General features: G+C 41.1%; 1 protein-coding gene across 2 annotated transcripts in view; it reads right to left on the bottom strand.

The window, feature by feature from the left end:
* The window catches only part of LOC138742788 (protein piccolo-like), a 99115-nt gene extending 78331 nt beyond the window's left edge, over positions 1 to 20784 (bottom strand). Inside the window, exons 1-2 of one of the 2 annotated variants that reach the window (XM_069897731.1) lie at positions 20686 to 20784; positions 13696 to 13763 (exon numbers count right to left, since the gene is read on the bottom strand). In XM_069897731.1, the coding sequence (XP_069753832.1) occupies positions 13696 to 13763; positions 20686 to 20750 (133 nt within the window). In that variant the 5' untranslated portion in view covers positions 20751 to 20784. Of the gene's footprint in view, positions 1 to 7339; positions 7899 to 13695; positions 13764 to 20685 lie in introns of those variants that run through there. The other variant, XM_069897730.1, reaches the window with a different exon arrangement.
* Between the last annotated feature and the right edge of the window lie 3545 nt (positions 20785 to 24329).

The following is a 24329-nucleotide window of genomic DNA, read 5'->3' as shown; positions in this document are numbered from 1 at the left end:
TTCTCCGTGAAGGGCTGGTTTTCCATGACCAGCCACTACTCTATCACGTGACTTCCTAGGCCAACTCATGGGTGAAGCCACCTTCCAAGTGATTTTCCACCTCACCTAAAGTCATATGGCCTACGTGGGGTGGACCACAGCTGGTTCCAGTTTGAAATCCAGCACATGGGCTCTCTTCTCTTTGAAGGCCTGTGATGAGTGGTGTGCCTCAGGGAGCAGTGTGGGGACCATTTTTGTTTATTATCTATATCAATGATCTGGATGATAACGTGGTAAATTGGATCATCAAGTTTGCTGATAGGAGACGTAGTAGACAGTGAGGAAGATATTTGAACTTGCAAAGGGATCTGAACCAACTGGGAGAATGAGCCAATAAAAGGATGATGGAGTTTATTGCAGACAAGAGTGATATATTGCACAAAGAGCAAATCAAGGAAGGACATACACAGTAAATGGTCGGGCACTGAGGAGTGCAGAGGAGCAGAGAGATTTACAAACGATTTAAAGACCTCTCAACCTTTTTCTTTCCACTCATGTACCACTTTAAGTAATCCCTATGCTATCAGTGCTCTGTGATGAGTAAGGGATTGCATAAGGTGATATGTGAGTGGGAATGGAAGGCTGAGAATCACTGCTCTAGACCCAATTGTTACTGAAATATTTTGCTTGAGAAAAATTGTCAGTGGCCTATTTCCTTTGGAGTTATAAAACCCTGCACATAATGAGTCAATGAGGTACAATTTAAACAGTGTTTTTTAAACTTTTTCTTTCCATCCACATCTTTGGCTTGGTTTCGCGGACGAAGATTTATGGAGGGGGTAAAAAGTCCACGTCAGCTGCAGGCTCGTTTGTGGCTGACAAGTCCGATGCGGGACAGGCAGACACGATTGCAGCAGTTGCAAGGGAAAATTGGTTGGTTGGGGTTGGGTGTTGGGTTTTTCCACCTTTGCCTTTTGTCAGTGAGGTGGGCTCTGCGGTCTTCTTCAAAGGAGGTTGCTGCCCGCCAAACTGTGAGGCGCCAAGATGCACGGTTTGAGGCGTTATCAGCCCACTGGCGGTGGTCAATGTGGCAGGCACCAAGAGATTTCTTTAGGCAGTCCTTGTACCTTTTCTTTGGTGCACCTCTGTCACGGTGGCCAGTGGAGAGCTCGCCATATAACACGATCTTGGGAAGGCGATGGTCCTCCATTCTGGAGACGTGACCCATCCAGCGCAGCTGGATCTTCAGCAGCGTGGACTCGATGCTGTTGACCTCTGCCATCTCGAGTACTTCGACGTTAGGGGTGTAAGCGCTCCAATGGATGTTGAGGATGGAGCGGAGACAACGCTGGTGGAAGCGTTCTAGGAGCCGTAGGTGGTGCCGGTAGAGGACCCATGATTCGGAGCCGAACAGGAGTGTGGGTATGACAACGGCTCTGTCTACGCTTATCTTTGTGAGGTTTTTCTGCCATGTCCCGCAGCCAGGCTCTGCTCCTGTCGGCAGTGTCGCTGCACTACGTACTGCACATGTGTGAGGAATCACGCATGCGCAGTTGCATTTCTTTCTCTGGCTCTGCGAGCCATTGTTGTAGCCACTTACCGGCTTCAGGAGTCAGGCCAACCTTTTGGTGGGAGCTCCCTGCTCTCATGTACAAGTAAGGTCTTCTTTGTTTTTTTCCCCCCAGAGTTTTCCATCCACATACCACTTTAATTAATCACAGAGCACCTATGGCAGAGGGAATACTTAAAGTGGTATGTAGGTGGAAAGAAAAAGGTTGAAAACTACTGGTTTAGGGGGAACATTCTCCACTCAGAGAGTAGTGGGAGTGTGGAATGAGCTTCCATCTGACATAGTGGGTGTGGACTCAATCTTGAGTTTTAAGAATAAATTGGATACATGGATGAGAGAGGTCTGGAGGGTTACAGAATGGGAGCAGGTTATTGGGACTGGCTGAACAATGGTTAGCACAGACTACAAAGGCCAAATGGCCTGTTTTCTATGCTGTAGCATACTATGATTTTAATTATCTGAAATTCAACTCCAGGTTGAGAGGTGCAGACGATGCTGGAGAACTAATTTTAAGGTGTGTGCCTGCATCCAGAAGAGTCGATTCTGTCTAGCCCATTGTAACTTGGAAATAGATATATAATCTTGTTAACTGGTGTGCCATGTCTGCTTGTTGGGAGAGGGGTGGCAGGTAGTGTTTGTTTAAACCCTCAAAATAACACAGGTACAGTTGAATTAACTTGCATTAGAGCATTACTGACTTGGATGGGGGTGGATGCATCTCCTGTTCTGTATAAAATTCCTGATTTAGTAGTGACGTGCCCAGGATTGTCACTGAAGTTTTCAAATTTGTTTTACCACCACAGGGATGCAGTCAGACCCATGGACCATTACCAGTATTTTTCATTTCCATTTCAGATTTTCAGCCCTGTTACGATATTTCTTAATGATATTTGAAAGATTTCTTTTAACGTAACGATACAGTGACAAAAATTGTTTCATAGCAATCAAATTTGTTTTCAGGGAATCTGTTTGAAATTCTTGTGTCCCGAAAAGATGTGTAAAATGAGTATTTTGCAAGGTCTTGCACTGGGCTGCTTGAAACCTCTGCCATAAGTTTATGTCATCCATGTGCAATTCTTGCACAAGGACAGGCCTTGCTCACTTTGCACACACCTTGTGAATAACGAACCAAGATGAGTTGGGCTGGGCTTTGCTGGAAAGGAATGGAACAATTGAGCTCGTGTGTTACATCAGCCCTCCCTGCACAGAATAAATTATGTCTGAGCATTGCAATACAACAAGGCACTGTAACCCCGTAATTCTCTATTTTTCTTCCATCCATGGCCTCTATTTGCATCACACACTTGAATGATGTTGAATTAAATACTAGTCCAAATGTATTAAATATCAAAATGTGAAGTAATGGAGATTTCTGGTATTCAGTTGCATTGCACAACTTGATAAAATGTATTGGCTGACTGTAGAATTCATAGAACATAACCATATAACCATTTACGGAGCGGAAACAGACCACGTCGGCCTTTCAAGTCCACACCGGTTCACTTGAACAACTCCACTAGCTCAAACCTCCCGCTCACCGCCAATAAACCTCCAACCCCCTCACCTCCATGTACACATCCAACCTTCTCTTAAATGACAGAAGGGACCCTGACGCAACTATCTCATTCGGAAGATCATTCCATTCTGCCACCACTCGCTGAGTGAAAAAGCCACCTCTAATATTTCTCCTAAAGTGTTGCCCCCGACCTTTAACTCATGGCCTCTTGTTCCAACCTCCCCTGCCCTCAGGGGAAAGAGTCTGTTTATGTCTAGTCTATCTATTCCTTTCATAATTTTTAATACCTCTATCAAGTCCCCTCTCACTCGTCTACCTACTGTAATTAGGTTAATTGGGCAGCATGAGCTCATGGGCTAGAAGAGCCACTTACTGTGGTTTATGTCTAAAAAAATAAAACCTATTAAAAATAAATTTGATGATTTTCAATCAAACATCAATGTAGAATTTTTTTTTTCCTGAGCAAAGAGCGTAGCACGGTTGAAAATGTACTTAGATGAATACACTTTTGATTTTCTTGGGGAATTCAAAGCCACAAACATCTTTAGCCAAATTTCAAACAATAACTGCTGAATATCGAAAAGTACAGCACAGTACAGGACCTTTGGGCCACAATATTGTGCCTACTGAACATGTATCATGATGGATCATTTTGAATTGCATCCTTTTTCCCCAGAGTGGCAATGGCCAATAACAGAGATATTGGTTTTAGGTTCATCCAAGTCACACAATATCGTGGGGCCCAAGTGCCCGCTCTGTATTCCACTGATAATGATGAAATACTTTAAAAATTCTGTCACTAAATTAGTTCATCTCAATAATATCATAAATTACTGCTGGTATCAAACCATTTTAATTTCTGTAAATACACAAAATGCTGGAGAAACTCAGCAGGTCCCGCCATATCCAAAGAGGCAAAGATATATACTGATGTTTCAGCCTTCAGCCTTTCAGCATGCTCTGAGCAAAAAGCAAGCAGTGGTCTGCATAGAAAGGAGAAGGGAGAAGAGAAGAAGAGCCAGGCAGAGGAGCACAGGCCAACAGCGAAGAGGCGACTGGTAGACACAGATAAGAGTGCAGGAGAGAAAAGCTGGGAATTGATCAGGGGAGGGGGGGGGGGTGCTTCCTTAGAGCATATTTGGAAAGTACTCTGTGCAGTTCTAGTCATCTGATTTGGAAAGGTTATTTGTAAGTTGGAAGTGGGCCAGAGGAGATACACCGGGATGTTGCTGTGATGGGAAGGCTTGAGTAAAGCACGAAAGTCTGCAGATACCATAGTTTCTTTTTTGCAATTCTTTATTTATCGCACTATGAACCATATCAACCAATATATTTACAGATGCATCTCTTTAAATATTCACAGTGACATTTTCTCTTTTTTCCCCCATCCCTCCCTTCCCCCTTCCCACCCCCCTCCAAAAACAGTAAACATTGAACATATAAAATACAATAAAACAATATCTTTTACAAAAGGAATACAGACAAAAAAGACGTATCATCTACTTATTCACATTAAATCTGATCGTGTTTATCTTCTTATCATTTTAGGTGGTGGTGGTCCAAGGCCTGCTCTTTCTGTTATGTTCCATATATGGTTCCCAGGTTTTTTCAAACATTGTAACTTTGTCTTTTAAATTATTTGTGATTTTTTTTCCCAATGGGATACACTTAAACTTGGTTATATATTCCATTAATGTTTATAGTCCTATAGTCCAATGTGGCCATCTTCCATCTTATATCTTTATTTTCACTCTTTCCCGCCTCTTCACCACCTCCATCCCTTTTTTCCATGACTGTTTTTTTTAAAGTTTAACATTTTAATCTCAATACCCCAACAATCCCCACAAGCAATAACCCTTTAACCCCAAATGAACTCCCCTCCTTGGATTGCCCCTTGTCCCTTGACAGCAACCATAACTCCCCTTTCCATTCGGTTTGCGAACTTACTCGCAAGCGTCAACCGATTTCTCAGTGTCCATTTCTCCCACCCCCAGCCCCCCCGAGAGAACACTATTTTCCTATAATTATAACAAAGCTCTCTCTCTCTCTTTTTTCCCTTCTCTTAACCATCTTTAAATCTTTATATATACATTATCTTTACTTTATATTTTTACATATTTTTGTATATTTTCTTACCGGTCTTCCTTATTGTCACTCCTCCTCCTCTCTTCTCCAGTCCTGAAAATGTTCAGCAAATTCTTGGGCTTTCTTTGGGTCCGAGAACATTCTATTCTGTTCCCCAGGAATAAATACTTTGAGTACCACTGGATGTCTTTATATAAGGTTATACCCTTTCTTCCATAAGATTGTTTTCGCCGTGTTGAATTCCTTCCTCTTCTTTAAAAGTTTGAAGCTTATGTCCAGGTAAAAAAATAATTTTTGTCCCTTATATTCCAATGTCTTATTGTCTTCTCTAACCTTCTTTCTTGCCTGCTCCAGTATGTTTTCTCTTGTTGTATATCTTAGAAATTTTACCAATATGGTTCTTGATGTGCAAGTAAAAGAAAAGGTTAATGCCGGCGGGAGGGGGACTCAGTTGAGCAGCAACCAACTGAGAGAGATCCAGTATCGGGGCATTTGGCTGGGGGAAGTAAGCAAGAAAGTCGAAAAGAAGACTGGTGAGAAAGAGAATGAAGGGGTGGAAGAGGGTGAATGGCAACGGGGCGACGAGGTGCAGTTGCGCACCTCTTCTTGGCTCTGAGAGCCATTTATGAAGTCCGCCGGTCGGGAGGACACCGCTCCTCTGGGGATTCACCAACACCAGAGATCGGCCATTCTTCTCCACGGTGGCTCTCTGCTCTGACGTGCAGGTAAGGCCTTCTTCTTTCTTCTCCAGTGATTTTCCTTCTTCCCTTTTCTCTGTTATTCTTACTATTTCTCTTTTCTGTCTCTTCTCTGAAACTTTACCTTTCTCTTCCTCTATTTTATGTTTATTGAGCTCTTTTTTTTCTTTTCTCTGGAGAGGGCTGGTTCCACCCGATCAGCCACTACTCCATCACGTGACTCCCCTTGCAGATACCATAGTTGAAGTAAAAACAAAAAATGCTGGAGAAACTCAGCAGGTCAAACAGTGTCCTTTATATAGCAAATATAAAGACACATCACTGATGTTTCAGGCTTGAGCCCTTCATCAAGGTATCATGATGAAGGGCTCAAGTCTGAAATGTGGATTATGTATCTTTGCGATGTAAAGTACACCTTTTCACCTGCTGAATTTCTCCAGCATTGTATTTTTACAGTACTAGAGAGACATTGGATAGAATGGCCCTTTATTCCCTTTATCAAGAAAATGAGAGAGGGCCTCATAGAGGTATGTAACATCATAAAGGCATGGAAAAGTGAATGGTCCACAATCCTTTTTGTCAATATCAAAATTGAACCTGCATTGAGCAATTCAGCTGGCAGCTCATTCTACACTCTCATCACATTCTATGTGAAGTTCCTCCTAATTACCTCTTTAAACTTTACCTCTTTTACCAACAACCTCTAGTTTTTATCTCACCTAACCTCAGTGTAAAAAATCTTGCTTGCATTTACTCAACTATACGTATAATAATTTTGTATACCTCTATCAAATCTCTCTGCATTTTTCTAAATAAATTCCTAACCTGTTTAACTTTTTTCCTGAAACTCAGTCCTGGCAATCCCCTTGCAAATCTCCTCTGCACTGTTTCAATCTTATCCTGTAGTTATATGACTGAACCAGCACACAATACTGCAAATTTGGTTTTATAATGTCTTATTCAACTTCACCCTAACATCCCAACTCGTATACTCAGTACTTTGATTTATGAATGCCAATGGACCAAAAGCTTTCTTTATGACCCTATCTGCCTGTGACAAGTTTATTGTCATTTGATTGTACAAGTGCCACCCAACGAAACAGTATTCTCCAGTCCTCAGCTCAAAACATGCAGGCACACTATTAGACACATCACTCATATAGTGTATCTGTATTCACAGATCCCTGTGTTCTTCTGCAATCCTCAGCGCCCCATCATTAACCATGCACATTCTTCCTCGTTTGTCCTTCGAAAATGCAACACCTGGGGGGGGAGGGAGGCGTGGCAAGATGGCGTAGAAGGAAGATGTGTGTTCCACCTCTCCCCAGCTTGATTAAATACCCAGTTTTTTTAATAGTATAAAAATGATTAAAGATAAGATTTATAGTTATTTAAATAACAGTGCTTTATGATGGCATCTAATGTGAAAAAGCTCAAACCTCCGCTTCAGAAAAAACTACCATATAAAAGTGTGGAAGAATTGAGGCCTACCTGAATCACTGAATCCACGGAGTGGTTGTTGAGAGTCTCCAGGCCTCAGAGGACTCCAGCCCGTTCGACTTTGACTCCGGCGCCGATCCTGCCTCGGCAAGATGGGGCCGACACCTCGGTGAGCTCGGCTGTTGCCAACCCGTGTCCACGTGAAGTCGTGTGCGCGGGCAGCACGGCCAATCAGGGGACCCGCGAGCCCGCCCGCTGGCCCACAGAGTATTGTCGGAAGACACCTCTGGGCGTCCGATGGCTTCGCCTGGCCTGCATGTGGCATCGCGGGCCCGGGAGCTGCTGGATAAAATTAACGCTGTGGGGGAACTTGAGCACTGGCATCCCAAAGAGGTCGGGGTGCCGGCGTCGGGTGTCCAGAGCCGCAGCCGTTCAGTGAAAGGAACTGTGGTGACTGAGGAAGAAGAGCAACTTACCTTATTGGAATACATCCAGGAGGAGGAGCTTGCTGTTAAAGAGGGTGAATCTCAAAAAGTGGAAGTGGAATCTGGACTGGATTCAGTGTTTATTGTTTTGGAAGGGATTCCTGGTCAAACACAGCAAATGCATAATTTGTCAAAACAAATATCAACTTAAATGACTCAAGAATTTATGGAGATGAAAATAAAAATGAATACTTTGTGTCATGAAATATCAACTGTGAAACAGGAAATGAGTGTAGTTAAAAGTGATATTAATAAATGGATACAATCAGTAGACACTGTGGAAGATAATTTTAAGAAAATTGAAACAGCTTTTTCTGAGTGTCAAACTCAGGTAGAAGTAATAGAGAAAAAATGGAAAAAGTAGAAGGTTCTTTTGTAGATTGGGGGATTCAGAAAAGAGATTTAATGAAGAAGACTGATTCATTGGAAAATCAAAGTCGGAGGAATAATGTGAAAATAGTTGGTCTTCCACAGGATATGGAAGGTGCTGACCCTATAAAAAATTTTATGCGCTGGATCCCAGAGGTGCTGGGTGAAGAGTTTTTCCCTGAAGGTTTGGAATTGGATAGGGCTCACAGAGCTCTGAGAAGAAGACCACTTCCAGGACAAGCACCGAGAGCAGTTTTGATTAGTTTTGAACCCTAACACTAATATCAAGATCGTGAAATGATTTTACGTATGGCAGTACAGAATGCAAGAAAGAATCGAGCTCCATTAATAGTTCAACATAACAGGGTACTCTTTTATGCTGATTTGAGTCAAGAGGTTATTAGAAGACGACGAGAATTTAATACGGCCAAGGATGTTTTGTGGCGAAAAGGTTACAAGTTTGCTTTTCATTATCCTGCAATTTTGAAGGTTTTCTATGGAAATTTTCAATCTCAGTTTTGATCATGATGCTTTGGTTTTTGCCAACTCTTTGCCGGAATTGCAAGGAAATGGACATGGGAATGGAAAGAAAGAAGAGATGACACAGAGTCTTCTTGATGTTGAAGATCTGGAGCAGTCATTGGGCTTGGAATCATTTGGTTGAATATATAGACTATATTTGATTGTGTTTGATTAAATAATCAATATGTATCTGGCTGGGGTGGGGGGGGTGGGGGTTGATGATGACACTGTAAAATTTGACAGTCATCTACCACTAGTGGGTTTACCACACCCAGATTTTTAAGGTATTACTACCTTTGGGTGGTTTTTTTGTTGTTTTTTTGTTATTTTTACTTTTTTGAGGAGTTTTTCTTTTTTGGAAGAATTGTAGAGGGGAGCATTATTTTATAGTGTATAATTATATTAGCAGTTAAAAAAAGAGATGTCTCAATTGAACTTTGCAACTTTTAATGTGCAGGGGTTAAATAATCCAATCAAGAGAAAGAATATTGGCCTACATTAAAAAAAATGAAAATTGATATTGCTTTTTTACAAGAAACACATTTGACTGAGAAAGAACATTTGAAATTGAAAAGAGATTGGGTTGGTCATGTTTTCTCTTCTTTTAATTCTCAGGCAAGAGGAGTAGCGATTTTGATTCTTAAAAATTTACCTTTTGAATTGGAATCTTTGAGGGGTACGCTGGTAGAGTATTAAGAGTGAATTGTAAGATTTTTACTGAATCGTGGACTTTGTTGAATCTTTATGCCCCTAATATAGATGATGAGTGGTTTATTTTAGAAGTTTTTTTTTATGTTTAACTCAAGTTAATGAAAATGTTTTAGTTGGTGGTGATTTTAATTGTGTTCTCGACCCTTTATTGGATAGAAATCCAAAAAGTATAAGGAAATCAAAGATGGCAACACAAATGCGTTCATGAAAGATTTAAATTTGGTGGCTATTTGGATAAAAGTTAGAGAATCCTTCCCTACAGAGAAGGATTTTTCTTTTTATTCTTCAAGACATGATTCATTTTCTAGAATTGATTTATTTTTGTTATCAGCGCATTTACAAGGTTGAGTATTATGAGCGGAATATAAAAGTAGAGTTATATCAGATCATTCATTATTACTTTTTTCTTGTGAAAGTTCAGAGGTTGTGCGTCCATCGTTTAGATGGAGGTTTAATGCAACATTATTGAAAAAAAAGTTTGTTACTTTTGTTCAAGAGCAGATTTCTTAATTTTTGACCGAGAATGTTAATACTGTGGATAGTCATTTTGGAATGTGGGATGCTTGAAAAGCCTATTTGAGAGGGCAGATCATTATTCTACGAAAGTTAAGAAACAATATATGGCAGAAAGTTTCATCTTATAAAATAAGATTGCTGAGTTAAAGAAGGACTTTCAGAAAGGGGTAACAGAAGATTTTTAAAAATTAAATTGGAGAGGTTGAAGTTGCATTATGATACTTTACAAACTTATCAGTTTGAGTGCTTAACTAATTGATCTAAACAACGCTATTATGAGTTGGGGAAAGTGCTCATAAGGTACTTGCTTGGCAGTTGAAAGCTGAACAGGCATCTCAGACTGTTAATGCTGTTAAGAAGAATTCAATAATAACATAAGCCTCAGGAAATTAATGACCAATTTTATTCATTTTATCAAAAATTATATACTTCTGAGGGGAAACAGAATAATTGATTTTTCCTGATCTAAACTTAAGTTTATTAGATGGAATTGATAATCAGGAATTGGAATCTCCATTTACGGATTTTGAAATTAAGGAAGCTATTCAGGAAATGCCAAACGGTTCATGGGATCCAGGTATCTTAACCAGGATTCGAGAGGGTGCCGAGGCCAAGAAGGCTTCATGATCATATCAGAGGTTTGGATCTGGAGCTTGAATTGCCAACAGATTGAACAGGAGTCTGTGTTGTTGCAGAGGATGCAAAAGTGCTGGAGGTGAATCTGCAGACACTCAGTCCCCTCTCCAGGGGGACTTTCTTTTTCTTACTTTAAAGGTGCGAGGCAATACTAATAGTGACTCTTTGATTTCCTCACAACAGACTAAAAGAAATTTCATGCAATATTACATATTCTGTTTTATTACATGACAATAAAAGAAACATGAGTATTAAATCCCATCTGCTGTTTCTCAGCACATTTTTCTTGCTGGTACAGTTCCCTCTGCAAGCTTTGAAAACTTTCCTCACTGTCCACAACACCTGCAATTTTAGTGTCATCTGAAAATTTACTGATTCAATTTACCACATGAATATCTAGAGCATTGATAGAGATGACAAACAACAATGGACTCAGCACTGATCCCTGAGACACACAAGTCACAGACCTCCAGTCAGAAAGGCAATAATCAACTACAACTCTGACCTCACCCACAAAGCCAATGTCGAATCCTGTTTTCTACTTCACCATAAACACCAAGTGTCTGAACCTTCCTGACTAACCTCACATGTGGGACCTTTTCAAAGACCTGACTGAAGTCTTTCATAGAAACATAGAAGATAGGAGCAGGAGTAGGTCATTCGGCCCTTCGAGCCTGTTCCGCCATTCAACGAGATCATGGCTGATCTTAAAGTTCAGTACCCCGTCCCCGCCTTCTCTCCGTAACCTTTAATACCCTTATACTGAAGAAATAGATCTAATTCCCTCTTAAATATATTTAATGAACCTGCCTCCACTGCCCTCTGTGGCAATGAATTCCACAGATTCACCACCCTCTGGGTATAGAAATTCCTCCTCATCTCGGTCCTAAATGGTTTGCCTATTATCCTCAAACCGTGGCCCCGGGTTCTGGATTTTCCCATTATTGGAAACATCCCATCTGCATCCACTCTGTCCAGTCATAAAACCATATAACCACTTACAGCACAGAACAGGCCAGTTCGGCCCTACTAGTCCATGCCGTAGCAAATCCCCACCCTCCTAGTCCCACTGACCAGCACCCGGTCCATACCCCTCTAGTCCCCTCTATCCCTAATCAGTTCCTGTCTATCCAAATGCTTGCACGTCCATCTGTTGGAAGATCTTCCAATAACTTGCCTACTACTGACGTCAGGCTCACTGGCTTATAATTTCCCTGATTATTCTTAGAGACATTTTTAAACAACAGAATAATGTGAGCTACCCTCCAATCCTCCGGCACCTCACCTGTGACTAACCTCTCTTAAGGTCCGAGGCTTGTCAGGCCCTGGGAATTTATTCATCCTTATTTGCATCAAGACAGCAACCAACTTCTTTTTAATCTGTACAAGTTCCATGACCTCACTGCTTGATTTTCTCACTTCCATAGACTCTGTGCCAGTTTCCCAACTAAATACAGAAGCAAAAAAAAACATTTAAAATCTCAGCCATCTCTTTTGGCTCCAAACATATCGAAGCACTGATCTACAAGAGGACCAATGTTATCCCTTACTATCCTTTTGGTCTTAAAATACCAAAGCAACCTCATGTCTTCATTCAGAGTATGATCTGCATCTGGAACGAGCTTCCAGAGGATACTTTTGAAGAGGGCTTATTACAATGTTCATTTATACTGATGTATGGATACGAAAGATGCAGAAGAATATGGGCCAAATACAGGCAAATGGCACTAGCCCAGAATGCCACCGTGGTGGCCATGGACAAATTGGGCTGAAGAGCCTGCTCTGTGACTTTCTGAAATAACGTTTTCTGGGAGGTTTTTCTTCAATGAAAGCAAACACGAAATATATCTTCACCATCTCTTTATTCTCCAATAATATCCCTTGTCTTCATCTCTAAGGGACTCAGTTTACACCATGGAAGCTCTCATAATTTGGCATTTTCCTTCCAGTTCATCAATCTTCATTTGCATTTTCTTTATCAATGCTCATTCATCTGTGCCTCTGTCCTCTCTTGCTGAATTCTCCCATTTTTTCAATTCTTAGGAATAACCATACTTTTGGCAATCCTTATTCCATCATAAAAAAGACCTGTTTTATTCCAATTATCTTATTTCCTTTGTGGCAGACACTTTTCAATTCATTCTAACATAATTATTCTGATACATTGGTCTCCTCATTTATACAGGAGCCTTTTATGCAGAACCTTTTCAAATGCCTTTTGAAAATCTTTCTAACTACAAGTTTCCCTCTAATCAACTCTCCCTGCCACATGCTCAATAGATTCTATAAAATTTGAGAGAATGAGAGTTTATTGTCATATACATAAGTACGATGTATAGATACACAAAAAAATCTTACTTGCAGCTGCCACACAGGTATGCAAGATCCACCAACATCAATCGTATAAATTAAATTACCACAATATGCCAAAACAAAGAACCATAATAAACAACCAGGATGGTACAGTTGGCAGCACATTTAGTGCAATGCTGTTACAGCGGCAGCAATCAGGACCGGGATTCAAATCCCACGCTGTCTGTAAGGAATTTGTACACTCTCTCCACGAATGCATGGGTTTTCCCCTTGGGGCTCCAGTTTCCTCCCGCCCTTTGAAACGTACTGGGAGTGGAGGTTAATTGGGTGTAAATTGGGCGGCACGAACCCATGGGCTGAATTGGCCTGTTACCATGCTGTATGTTTAAAATTAAATTTTAAATAAAAGGAGAGGTAAAAAAATATTTCACATTTATAGTCAATTGAAGAAAGGCAATGTTACAGTAAAGCATGTTGACTGGGTTTAGTTCTAAATGATCCTAAATAATTAATTATTTCATTATGGATTGACATCTTGCCAACAATAGATATTAAGTTGACTGGTCCCAGCCCTCTGTCTTCCTTTAACAAGGGAATCATACTGCCTATTCAATATTCATATTGCCATTCTGCTGCACTCCTGAAACTTGGTGAGTTCTGAAAAATTTCAATCAATGAGTCCCTTAGCTCTGTAGTCACTCCCTTTCATTCCTTGGGTGCAAGTCACCCCGTCCCAGCCATTTGTATGGCTTTAGCCCAATGAGTTTCACTATGATTTGGATTTTTAAACAATCATTTCTGTAATCTGAAATCAGAGCATTTCCAGTTGACAATAAATGTTTACGTTTGCCCTACCTGGTTTTGTTCGTTCCTTCAAGTCCAAATGTTGAAGCTTCTCTGAATCGGAGAGCATGTTGAAATCCCTAAATGAAAATATGAATAAAATGTTTAGATTACATTAAAGCAACATTTTACAATGCATTCATGAATATAACATGAGCAGTGTATAATGGCATAAGATCATGTCACAGACATCTCCCATCTGTGATGCTCAATAAATTAATGATGGAGTTAAAACAGGAATGGATGAATTGTTTAAGGTGAAATCTTGCATACTTGAATGCTTGAACCACTAATAAACTGTTTTAGAATGTAAATCTGGTCTGAACGACAGGATCTCATAGACAATCCTACCAGCAACAGACCAGAATGTTGCTCTGCAGTCAGAGCTCAGTAGCTTTGATGTTGATATTGTTGCACTGTGTGAGGCATGATGGTGTGATAAGGTTAACTGAAATAACAAGCTGGGAGGTGGGACAAACCAGAAGAGAAATTGTAACTTCATGGGGAGAGTTTTTAAAAATCAAAAATGAGCTGCCCTGGTATCCAACATTTTTATACCTTGAAGAAGGGTTCAGGTTCAAAATATTGGTAATCTATTACTTCCAAGAGATGTTGCGTGACCTGCAGAGTTTCTCCAGCACTTTGCATTTTTCACTACAATCATGGCATCTGCAGAGCTTCCTGTTTCATTTTTGTTATTCACTAGCTTTTATATCACTCTTTCAGCTCGCACCACATGGAGTCAGAGGTCTTGTGTACATTCAGAGGAGTATCCCACCATCAGAAACTTTCAGAATTAAAACAGTGAATTTAAGATTAAAGGGGAGGAATTTTAGATGTCTCAGTGGGCAGAAAGAGTCTGAAGAGATGTATAACAGGCTATTAGGGGAGGTCAGCATCCTGACTGAAATACTTCAAGCTGTGCAAGCCACAGGTGGTGGTCATGGTGATTGGAAGAGAGTAAATATGTCTCCTCTATTCAGTCCTGAAATCTTAACTGACCATTTCTACCCGTGGATGATGTCTGCCCTGCTGAGTTCCTCTCGTAATTCTTTCTCTGGTGACAAAAGCCATGGAAAGGGTAGAAAGCAAGAAACCGTTCTCTCAGGCAGTGGGTGTCAAAGACCAGAGGATATAGTTTTAAAGTGAGGAATAAAAGATTCAGAGGAGAATTTAGGAATAATTTTTCACCCAGAGGGCTGTTGCAATCTGGAGGACCCTGTCTGAGAAAGTGGTGGAGGCAGGTACAACCTCAGTATTTAAGAGGCATGTGGAAAAACACTTGAAACATTCAGGCTTAATAGACTATGGACCAGGTGCTGGTAAATGGGATCAGTACAGATAGGAAGCTGAGGGTGAGGTAAACATGTAAGCTCTTGGGTATTTCTGCGCTTTATGACCGTGACTATTTGGGTCTTCAAATTACATCATGGTCTGATCTAAGCATAAAGCCCTCCAAAAGGTAGAGGACTCAGCCCAGGACGTCATGTTTGCAGTTCTTGATTTGTTTATCATGTGTGTGTTGAGTACATTTTTTTGCACTACCAATAAATGGTAATTCTGCCTCACCCGTCGGAAAAAGAATCTCAGGGTTGTATGTCATGTACGTACCCTGACAATAAATTTTAATCTGAAATCTAAATTTCTTCGGTGTCCACCCTTTCACAATATTCTTTCTTTGCCTACCCTAACTTCCACTAAAAACTGCTTTTGTTTTGAACTGTTGCTTGGGTTGAGTAGATCCATCTTTTGCAATATGTTGCTTTAGAACTATCTGAATTGTCTTCTTTGGTAGATGTGGTCCAGTCCCTCCTGAAAAAAAAAACTTAGACCCCACCACACTCAAAAATTGTAGACCGCTTTCTAAACTTCCATTCCTATCAAAGGTCCTTGAAAAAAGTTGTTCTTTGCCAATTGTTGCCCAACCTACATCAAAATAACATATCTGAAAGATTTCAGTCAGATTATTAGGCCCACCATAGCAAAGATTCGGCCTTACTAAAAGTGTATAATGATCTGCTCCTTTCTACTGACTCAGGTGGCTCTGCCATTCGAATTCACCTGGACCTTAGTGCAGTTTTTGATACTGTGGATCACATTATTTTAATAAACCATCTCCAGTATGGGGTCAGTGTCAATGGCACGGCCTTGAACTGGTTTAAAAAAAATCATGTTAATGATAGGATGTTCTCAGATAATATGGAAAATTTTTCATTCTCTTTTCTTTATACATACTTTCCCTTGGTCATATAGAACAATTCAGTACAGAAAAACAGGCCATTCAACCTTTCTGGTCTAGGCAACCAATAAAACTAGGTAGTCCCACTGATCTACTCTCATTCAATAACCCTCCAGACCTTTCCTATCGGTGTATTTATCCAATCTATTTTTAAAACAAGTTTGAATCTGCATTCAATACATCAGGTGGCAGCTCATTCCACACTCCTACCACTCTCTGAGTGAAAAGCTTTCTCCTCATGTTCCCCTTATACCTCTCCCCTTTCACCCTAAAGCTATGACTTTATTCCCTCAATCTCAGTGGAAACATCCTACTCACATCTACTCTGTCTATACCTCTCATAGTCTTATAAACCTCTATCAAGTCTCCTATCATTCTTCTTCGTTCCAAGTATAAACCTAACCTGTTTAATCTTTCCCAGTAACTCAACTCCTGAAGACCCGGCCACATCCTTGTGAATCTTCTCTGCACCATTTCAATCTTATTGGTATCTTTCCTGCTGTTGGGTAACCAGAACTGCACACAATATTCTAAGTGTGGCCTCACTAATGACTTAAATAACTTCTACACATCATTCCAACTTCTGTACTCAGTACTTTGAATTATAAAGGCTCAGATGACAAATGCTTTCTTTACAACCCTGTCAACATGTAACACCACCTTCAGGGAACAATGTATATGTATTCCCAGATCTCTGCTCCTCCACACTCCTCAATGACTTACCATTTACTGTGTATGTCCTACCCTGATTTTCTCTTCCAAATTGCAACATCTCTGTTGGGCACTACCAGTTGCTCCAATAATCACAAGGACAAAATCTGAGGGGAACGATAGGCTTAATTGTACATAAGACTTGAGCTCGCCCAGATCTAAGCTCGGGAAGTGCAGGGAAGGGAGATTCTATCATCAATTTACTGGCCCAAATTGCCAGCTGGTCCAGATCCGTCAACAAGCTATGAAAATCTTCTTCACAGTCCACGACGCCTCCTATCTTTGTCATCTGCAAACTTGCTGATCCAATTTTCCACATTATCATCAAGGTCATTTATACTGATAACAAACAATAATGTTCCCAACACAGATCCCTGAGGCACATCACTCGACACTGACCTCCAGTCTGAGAAGCAACCACCCATCACAACTCTTCCACCAAGCCAGTTTCAAATCCATTTTACAATCTCTCCATGTATACCTAGTATCCTAACCTTCTGAACCAACTTCTCATGTGGAGTCTTGTCAAAGACCTTACTAAAATCCATATAAACAACATCCATCGCCTTTCCCTCATCAACCTTCTTGGTAACTTACTAAAAAAAAACTCTACAAGATTTGTAAATCACGACCTACCACGCACTGATTTCCCTTAATCAGCTGATGATGGTCCAAATAACTATATATCCCATCTCGCAGAAATCTTTCTAATAATTTACATATAACTAACGTCAGGCTCATTGGCCTATAATTGCCAAGTTTACTTTTGGAGCCCTTCTTATCTACCTTTATTCATTACACCTCCTTCTCATGAAACTTCCTATGTTCCATGACACTTCCATTTGTTTCCCTTCCATCCTTATTCACTTTGGCAGTTTCCTGTATAAATACTGATGCAAAAAAAATTGTTCAAGGTCTCTCCTGCTTCACAAGGCTCAACACACAGTTGACCAGTCTGATTTTCTTAGGGTCCAATTTTGTCCCTTGTTATCCCTTTACTTTTAATATACTTGTAGAAACCCTTTGGATTGTCCCCTCACATTATCTGCCAAAACACCTTCATTACTTCTTTTTGCCTTCCTAATTTTCTTCTTAAGCATTCTCTTACATTTTCCATACTCTGTAAGTAGCTCACTTGCTCCTTGTTGCCCATACTGCATATATAGACCCCTCCTTTTCTTTACCAGCTCTCCAATCTCCCTTAAAAACCAAGGTTCCTTATGCCAGTTAAATTTGCCTTTATTCCTGGTAGGTACATGCAATCTCTGCACTCTCTAAATGTTGTCCTTGAAGGCCTTCCCCCTGCTGGATGCATCCTTGCCAGAAAATAACATTCTAATTGACTCTTCCAAGATCCTTCCCCATTTCCTCAAAATTGGCCTTTCTCCAATTCAGAACCTCAACTCAAGGACCAGACCTGTCCTTCTCCAGAATTAACTTGAAACTGATGATATTATTGTCACTGGACCCAAAATGCTCACCTCCACAGAGTTCTGTCACCTGGCCTACCTGGTTCCCTGAAAGATCAAGCTTTGCATTTTCTCTTGATGGCTCCTCTACATATCGATGCAGAAAACTTTCCTGTTCACCTTTGACAAGCTCCAACCCATCCAGTTTTTTTTTTTATTTACCCTATGAGAGTCCCAGTCTATGTGTGGAAATTTAAAATCTCCTCCTACGACAACTTTCTGTTTCTTACACTGGCCTGCCATCTGCCTAGATTTGCTGCTCCAATTCTCTTGGACTATTGGGCAGTCTATAATACAGCTCTACTAGCATGCTCATGCCCTTCCTGTTCCTCAGCTCCACTCACATAGCCTCTGTAGACAAGTCCTCAGTGCTGTCCTGTCAATGAACAGCTATGACATTTTCCCTTGCCCTCAATCCTGTCTGAAACAACAGAACCCTGGAACATTCAGCTGCCAATCCTGCCCCTCCTGCAACCAAGACTCACGAATAGCAATCATTTCATAATACTACATGGCAATCCATGCCCTAAAATCATCCACCTTACCAACAATACTCCTTACTTTCAAGTAGATGCATGAGAGACGATTTCTTTCCTGTACACATGCAGTCCTTGTCTCACTCTCATTGACCTCCACCTCACTATCTGCTCGAACATTCTGGTTCCCCTCCCCCTGCAAATCTAGTTTAAACTCCCCCCCACCCCCGAAGTAATGCTGCCCGCAAGAATGTTTCTCCCCTCAAGTTCAGCTGCAAACTGTCCTGCTAGAACAGGTCCCATCTTCGCTGGAAGAACCCCTATTTTCTAAAAACCTGAAGTTCTCCCTCCTGCACCATGATGGATTATCTTTGTGTTAAGATGGATTATCTTTGTGTTTCTCACCTCATAAATATGTGGTAGGAGTAGCAATCCTGAAAGTACAACCCTGGAGGTCCTCTCCAACTTTGATCCTAACTCCCTGAACTTTCCTACCAGGACCTCCTCAACCTTCCTACCCACGTCATTAGTCCCTACATGGACTATGACATGTGGTTGCTCATCCTCCCTTCTGAGATTTGGGAGCACACGATCCGGATATCACAGACCCTGGCACTAGGGAGACAACAAACTATCCAGGATAATCGATCTCTCCCACAGAACCTCTGGTCTGTCCCCCCTTACTATCGAATTCCCTATCACAACTGCATTCCTCTCTTCCCTTCTGACTTTAGGGTCCAATCCCAGTGCCAGAGACCCGACCATTCAAAAACATGGCATCTCTTTCCACTGCTATGCCGATGATATCTCCCCTTGAAACCTCATGATCAAAGGTTGCCAGCCTCACTAACTGTATAGAGGACATAAAGTGTTGGATGGCTCAAAACTTCTTACAGATAAAAAAGGAAAAATTTGTGGTTATCCTATTCGGTTCCCCCTAATTGTACCAAGATTATCTCCAATCGACTTGGCAACTGATCCACCCCTCATTAAACACCACGTTAAAGTTCAACAAATAAGCGACTGCAGTACTAAAAGCTAGCTTCTTTCAGCTTCGTACTATTGCCAAAAATCAAATTCCTTATATTTAAAGATCTTGAGAAAGTTATCCATGCCCTTATATTCTCTTGTTTAGACTGTTCTAATTCTCTATATACTGGGATTATTAAGTCTTCATTATCTTATCTGCAACTGGTTCAGAATGCTGCAGCCAGGCTCCTGACAGGTGCCAAGAAGAGGGACCATATCACCCCTATTCTGGCCTCCCTCCATTGGCTGCCAGCATGGCTCAGAAATGATTTTTAAAGTTCTCCTGTTTGTCAATAAAGCCCTTCATGGGCCAGCCCCCTCTTGTAACATGGATCTCCTTTATCCTCATTCCCCTTCAAGACCCCCTCAGTTTGGCTAACTTGGGGCATTGGCTGTTTCATAATCAAATCATAAACTCAGAGGAGATCATGCCTTGGCTCTTGCAGCCTCCAAACTGTGAAACAACATTCCTTCCTCAATCAAATCAGCCCCTTCCATCAACTCTTTTCTATCCAGAGGGAAGATATACTTTGATTCACCAGCATTTTGAGTCCTCCTTATTCACCTGATTGCTCCCTTGTGCTCTAACCTCGCATTCATTTTATTTTGGACTTTAAATAGTTGCCAAGTTGTGATGTCTTTTTGATCTGTACAACATTTTAGTCAACATGATGAACATATTTTAAATGTACTCTATAAATAAAATAAACCAAGCATCCTTCCTTCAGTATTTTTGACAGAATAACTGAACATAAAAATCTGATCAACAGCTGTTTACAATTCTTGGCGCGTTTTGTAAAGGATTCTGCTAAGCACAAGCTTCACAAGGAAGATTCAAGCTTGAGACAAAATAAGCATTCGTTTGAGGAGAATGTGCAGATTGATTTATACTGTTGTGACAGAAGGAACAGCCAAACTGAAAAGTAATTTCATGTGCATTGTAATATTCCTTTGCTTTCCAGTTTAAATAGTAGAATGCACCTGCAATCGGTTGATTTACAAAGGTTTCACCTCAACAGGATGCAAAATAAAAATCTTGGAATTTGAATGGTGAACAGAAAGGTGGGGAAAAACTCACAGTCTTACACATATTTCAGCTTCCCGAACTGGGGAACCAATGATGCATTGCACTTCCTCATACATTTTGCCAGTCAAAGGAATTCCATTCCACTCAAGAACTTGCATTCCTACCAAACAAAACGCACACGATGAGACTGTCAACAAATCCACAAGTTTTAGACCAAACAAACCATGAATGTCACGAATTCATTCACTCCAATGATATAAGTTTCAGCTTGCTTTCCATTTATTAAATGTGCATCTCAATCTGATGTTGTGCATTTCAACAAATGGCTCAGAAAAACATGGAGCCTGCTGTTTTTCTGTTCACTGAAACGAGTATGTTTAGCTGAAATTGACACAGATGTGGTTAAAAACCATCCCTTTTGAAATATTGTATTCTATAAATAGCAAAAGCCTGAAAATTGCAAGTCATTAATGTTTTTAACACTTAAATGGTCTAAAAGCTATTTCACAGCAAACTTAGCGAAAATCTTTTCAAAACACATCAAACATGCAACTTCCATCAGTAATTACTCTTTTTTAATAATATTAACTCATGAAATCAAGTTCATTTCAAATATCTCAGCAATATTGTTTAAGATAGGAGAACGGGAAAACACACAGATGTTTGAACTTTCACTTACAGTAATGTTTGCGATTCAATATAAATGGTCGATAATTATGGCCAAAAGCTTTGAGTGCTGTACAAAATAAATGGTAAAATAAAAGCACAATAAAGCATGAATTCCCAGAGTAGAGTCTATTTTCTACACTGGTACCTTGCTTTTTATTTCCCAAATCCAGCATTGCATGTGGTATAGCTGATGGTAGATTTGATATAAAAACATAACCATCTGTGACTACCCTGTAAGCAGCTCTGTAATGAAAGATTTCGATCATCAATTACAAGCATCTTTCCTTTCAAGTTTTGTAGTAGTTAGATCAGTTACCATATTGTCCGCTCATTTCACAACCCTTAAGAATATGGGAGTGACCTGATAGGATATTTCAGAGCAGTTTAGAATAATCCAGAGGGAGGTAGCTCAGGAATCACAGATAAACCAATTGATGGTTTGTGCAATAAAACAAGATGGTGTTGCAAGTAAAAAAAATCAAACTATTCACCAGATTTAAACTCATGATTACTAGTTGTAGATTTTGGATTACATCCAATAATTTCACTTTATTTCCTGACTCCCAAGGATTACTGGCAGGTTCAAATATTGTATATGGCTTCATCATAAACCTTTCCAATATCATGAAGTCAGGAAAGGTGGCTTACTCATTGAGTCATAGAGCTACACAACCTTTGAAACAGACCCAGTGGTCAAACTCATCCATGCTGACCCATTTGTTGCATTGGATCCATATTTTCTAAACCTTTCCTCTCAATCTAGCTGCCCAAATGTTGTAATAGCACCTGTCTTTACCACATTCTCTGGCAGCTTGTTGCATATACACACAATCATCTGTGTGAAAACATTGTCTCTCAGGACCCTTATAACATTTTCCACTCTCACATTAAACCTCCACCTCCAGTTTTCAGACTCCCCATCTTTGGGGGAAAAAAAGGATGATTATTAACCTTATCTATAACTTTTGTGATTACACAAGTCTCCATAATGCACCCCACAGCATCCTATGTTCCAGGGAGAAAAGTTTGACCCTATCAAGTCCTCAGATCTCCAGTTCCGGTAACATCCTTGTGAATCTTACTGCAATCTTTCCATCTTAATAGCACACTTTCTAAAGCTGATCACGAAGACTGCTCACAATACTCCAAACGCAGCTTCCCAACATCTTTTACAGCTGTAATATGATGTCCCAACTTCCATACTCCATGCCTTGTCCAATGAAGGCAAGAATGGGAAATCAAGCACAAACAGGCTGAAATAAAAGCAATGCTGGAGAAACTAATAAGGTCAAACAGTGTATTTTATATATCCAACATTTTGGACTGAGCCTTTCAAGGTACCTCTAGCCACTTTCAGGTGCATTCTCCGCCAAGGATGCACCTGCAGAAGCAGATACAGCCCTGTGGAATGATCATTCAGGTGGAAGTCCTGAAAGCACTGTGCTGTCCACCTGAAAGGGACAGCTGCAGGAGAGGCTCCTCAGAGCGCACTCCGGCTCCTGTCAGCGCGTGACGTCGAGGAAAGGGCGGCCAGCGTGGGATGTCAGGGCAGGGACAGTGGAGGAGGGGGTTGTCAGGTGTGGGGAAGGGGGCTCTTGGGCAGCAGGGATTTGGGTCGCCGGCTGATTGTCATCAGCCCGCCCCCGAGCAGTCGCTTTCAGACAGCTGCATTCAGATGCCTCGGTGGACTGCTCAGATGTGGAGATTATACCACCCGGAGGAGGATTGGTGAGTACTCCTACGAGCCGCATCAAGTTCTTCTCCCTGCAGCCACATTCGGGTAGAATATGCGACTTTACATCGGGGCATGCTGGCCACCTGAAAGAGGTTACAGTGTCTGGAGACTTTCGTGTTTTACTATAAAAAGGCTCCTATATCAATCGTGCTCTCATGTTGCCCTTGCTTGCACTAAATTATCTATTTTATTGTTACTCGATCCTCTGAAATTGTGCTGTTTTTCTTCTAATTTATACGGCTGTATGAATGTTAGAGTTGAACTGTTAGGTTTCTCACAAAAGAACCCTTCACACCACATCAGATATAATGTGATAAATAAACTTCTCATCAAAACTTCACATCCATGTTGCTAATTTACATCACAAACAAAAATGGCTGCAGCTTCAATCCCTCCAAAACATCACTGGTTAAAGATTTCCAATCAGTAAAGCCACTTTCCATTTGAAATTTGTTACTTGCACCTGCAAGTCTAGGACACTGATAGAAATTTTAAAAATCAATAGCTCCAACTCAGTTGAATATTGCTATTAATCATCTTCTAGTCCTAAAACTACCATTGTTACAACCTTTGATGGCCTGATACTTTGCCAAATTACTATCTGTCAGCCATTTCATGTCAGGCCTCCATCTTGAGGCTGACTACAGGAGCGTTTGGAAAACCAAGAACTTACCTTTCAGACAGCAACCATAAAAGGCTGCTCCAGCATCCCATTCATATCCAGAGGTGCCTCGTAGTGCCCTCTGGAGCTGATGGAAGTGGGACGACTTGTGCCGTAGTGCCACCTGTTATAAATACCCAGCAGAGCAATGGCCATCTTTTCTACCCATAATCCCTCAGGCAGCTGGAACTGCTCTGTGGTTCCCAGAACAGTTCCAGCTGCATGGGGGATTATACATAGGGAAGACAGCCATTGCTCTGCTGTGTTTTGAGCCGCAGAGAATGGCCCCAAAGGCCGAAGCGGCCCAGTGAGGCTGTCTCAGCTTGCACTGGTCGCCCCAACAGCTCCTGTTGACGGCCCCTGCTTGGAGATGGGTCGCGGGCTGACAGCATCTTCAGCCCACCCCGAACCAACCTCTTGCAGTGACTGTACGTTCAGGTCAAGTGGCAGAGCGCAGCACTCCACTGATTATCCTTTCCCAGGAAGGGTTGGAATTGGTGCGTCGGAGTCGGTCATGGCACATTCAGGAAGGTATTTCTTTAGCAGTAAGGGCGATTAACCTCTGCCTTTACAAACAAGTGTTTGGTCGACCTGAAAGTGCCTTGTACTAGCAATGCCCTGTTAATGTCA

Source organism: Narcine bancroftii, chromosome 9 (assembly GCF_036971445.1).
Source record: "Narcine bancroftii isolate sNarBan1 chromosome 9, sNarBan1.hap1, whole genome shotgun sequence".
NCBI classification, from domain to species: domain Eukaryota; kingdom Metazoa; phylum Chordata; class Chondrichthyes; order Torpediniformes; family Narcinidae; genus Narcine; species Narcine bancroftii.
The sequence above is the reverse complement of the archived record's forward strand: the minus strand, read 5'-3'. Positions and strand labels throughout refer to the sequence as shown.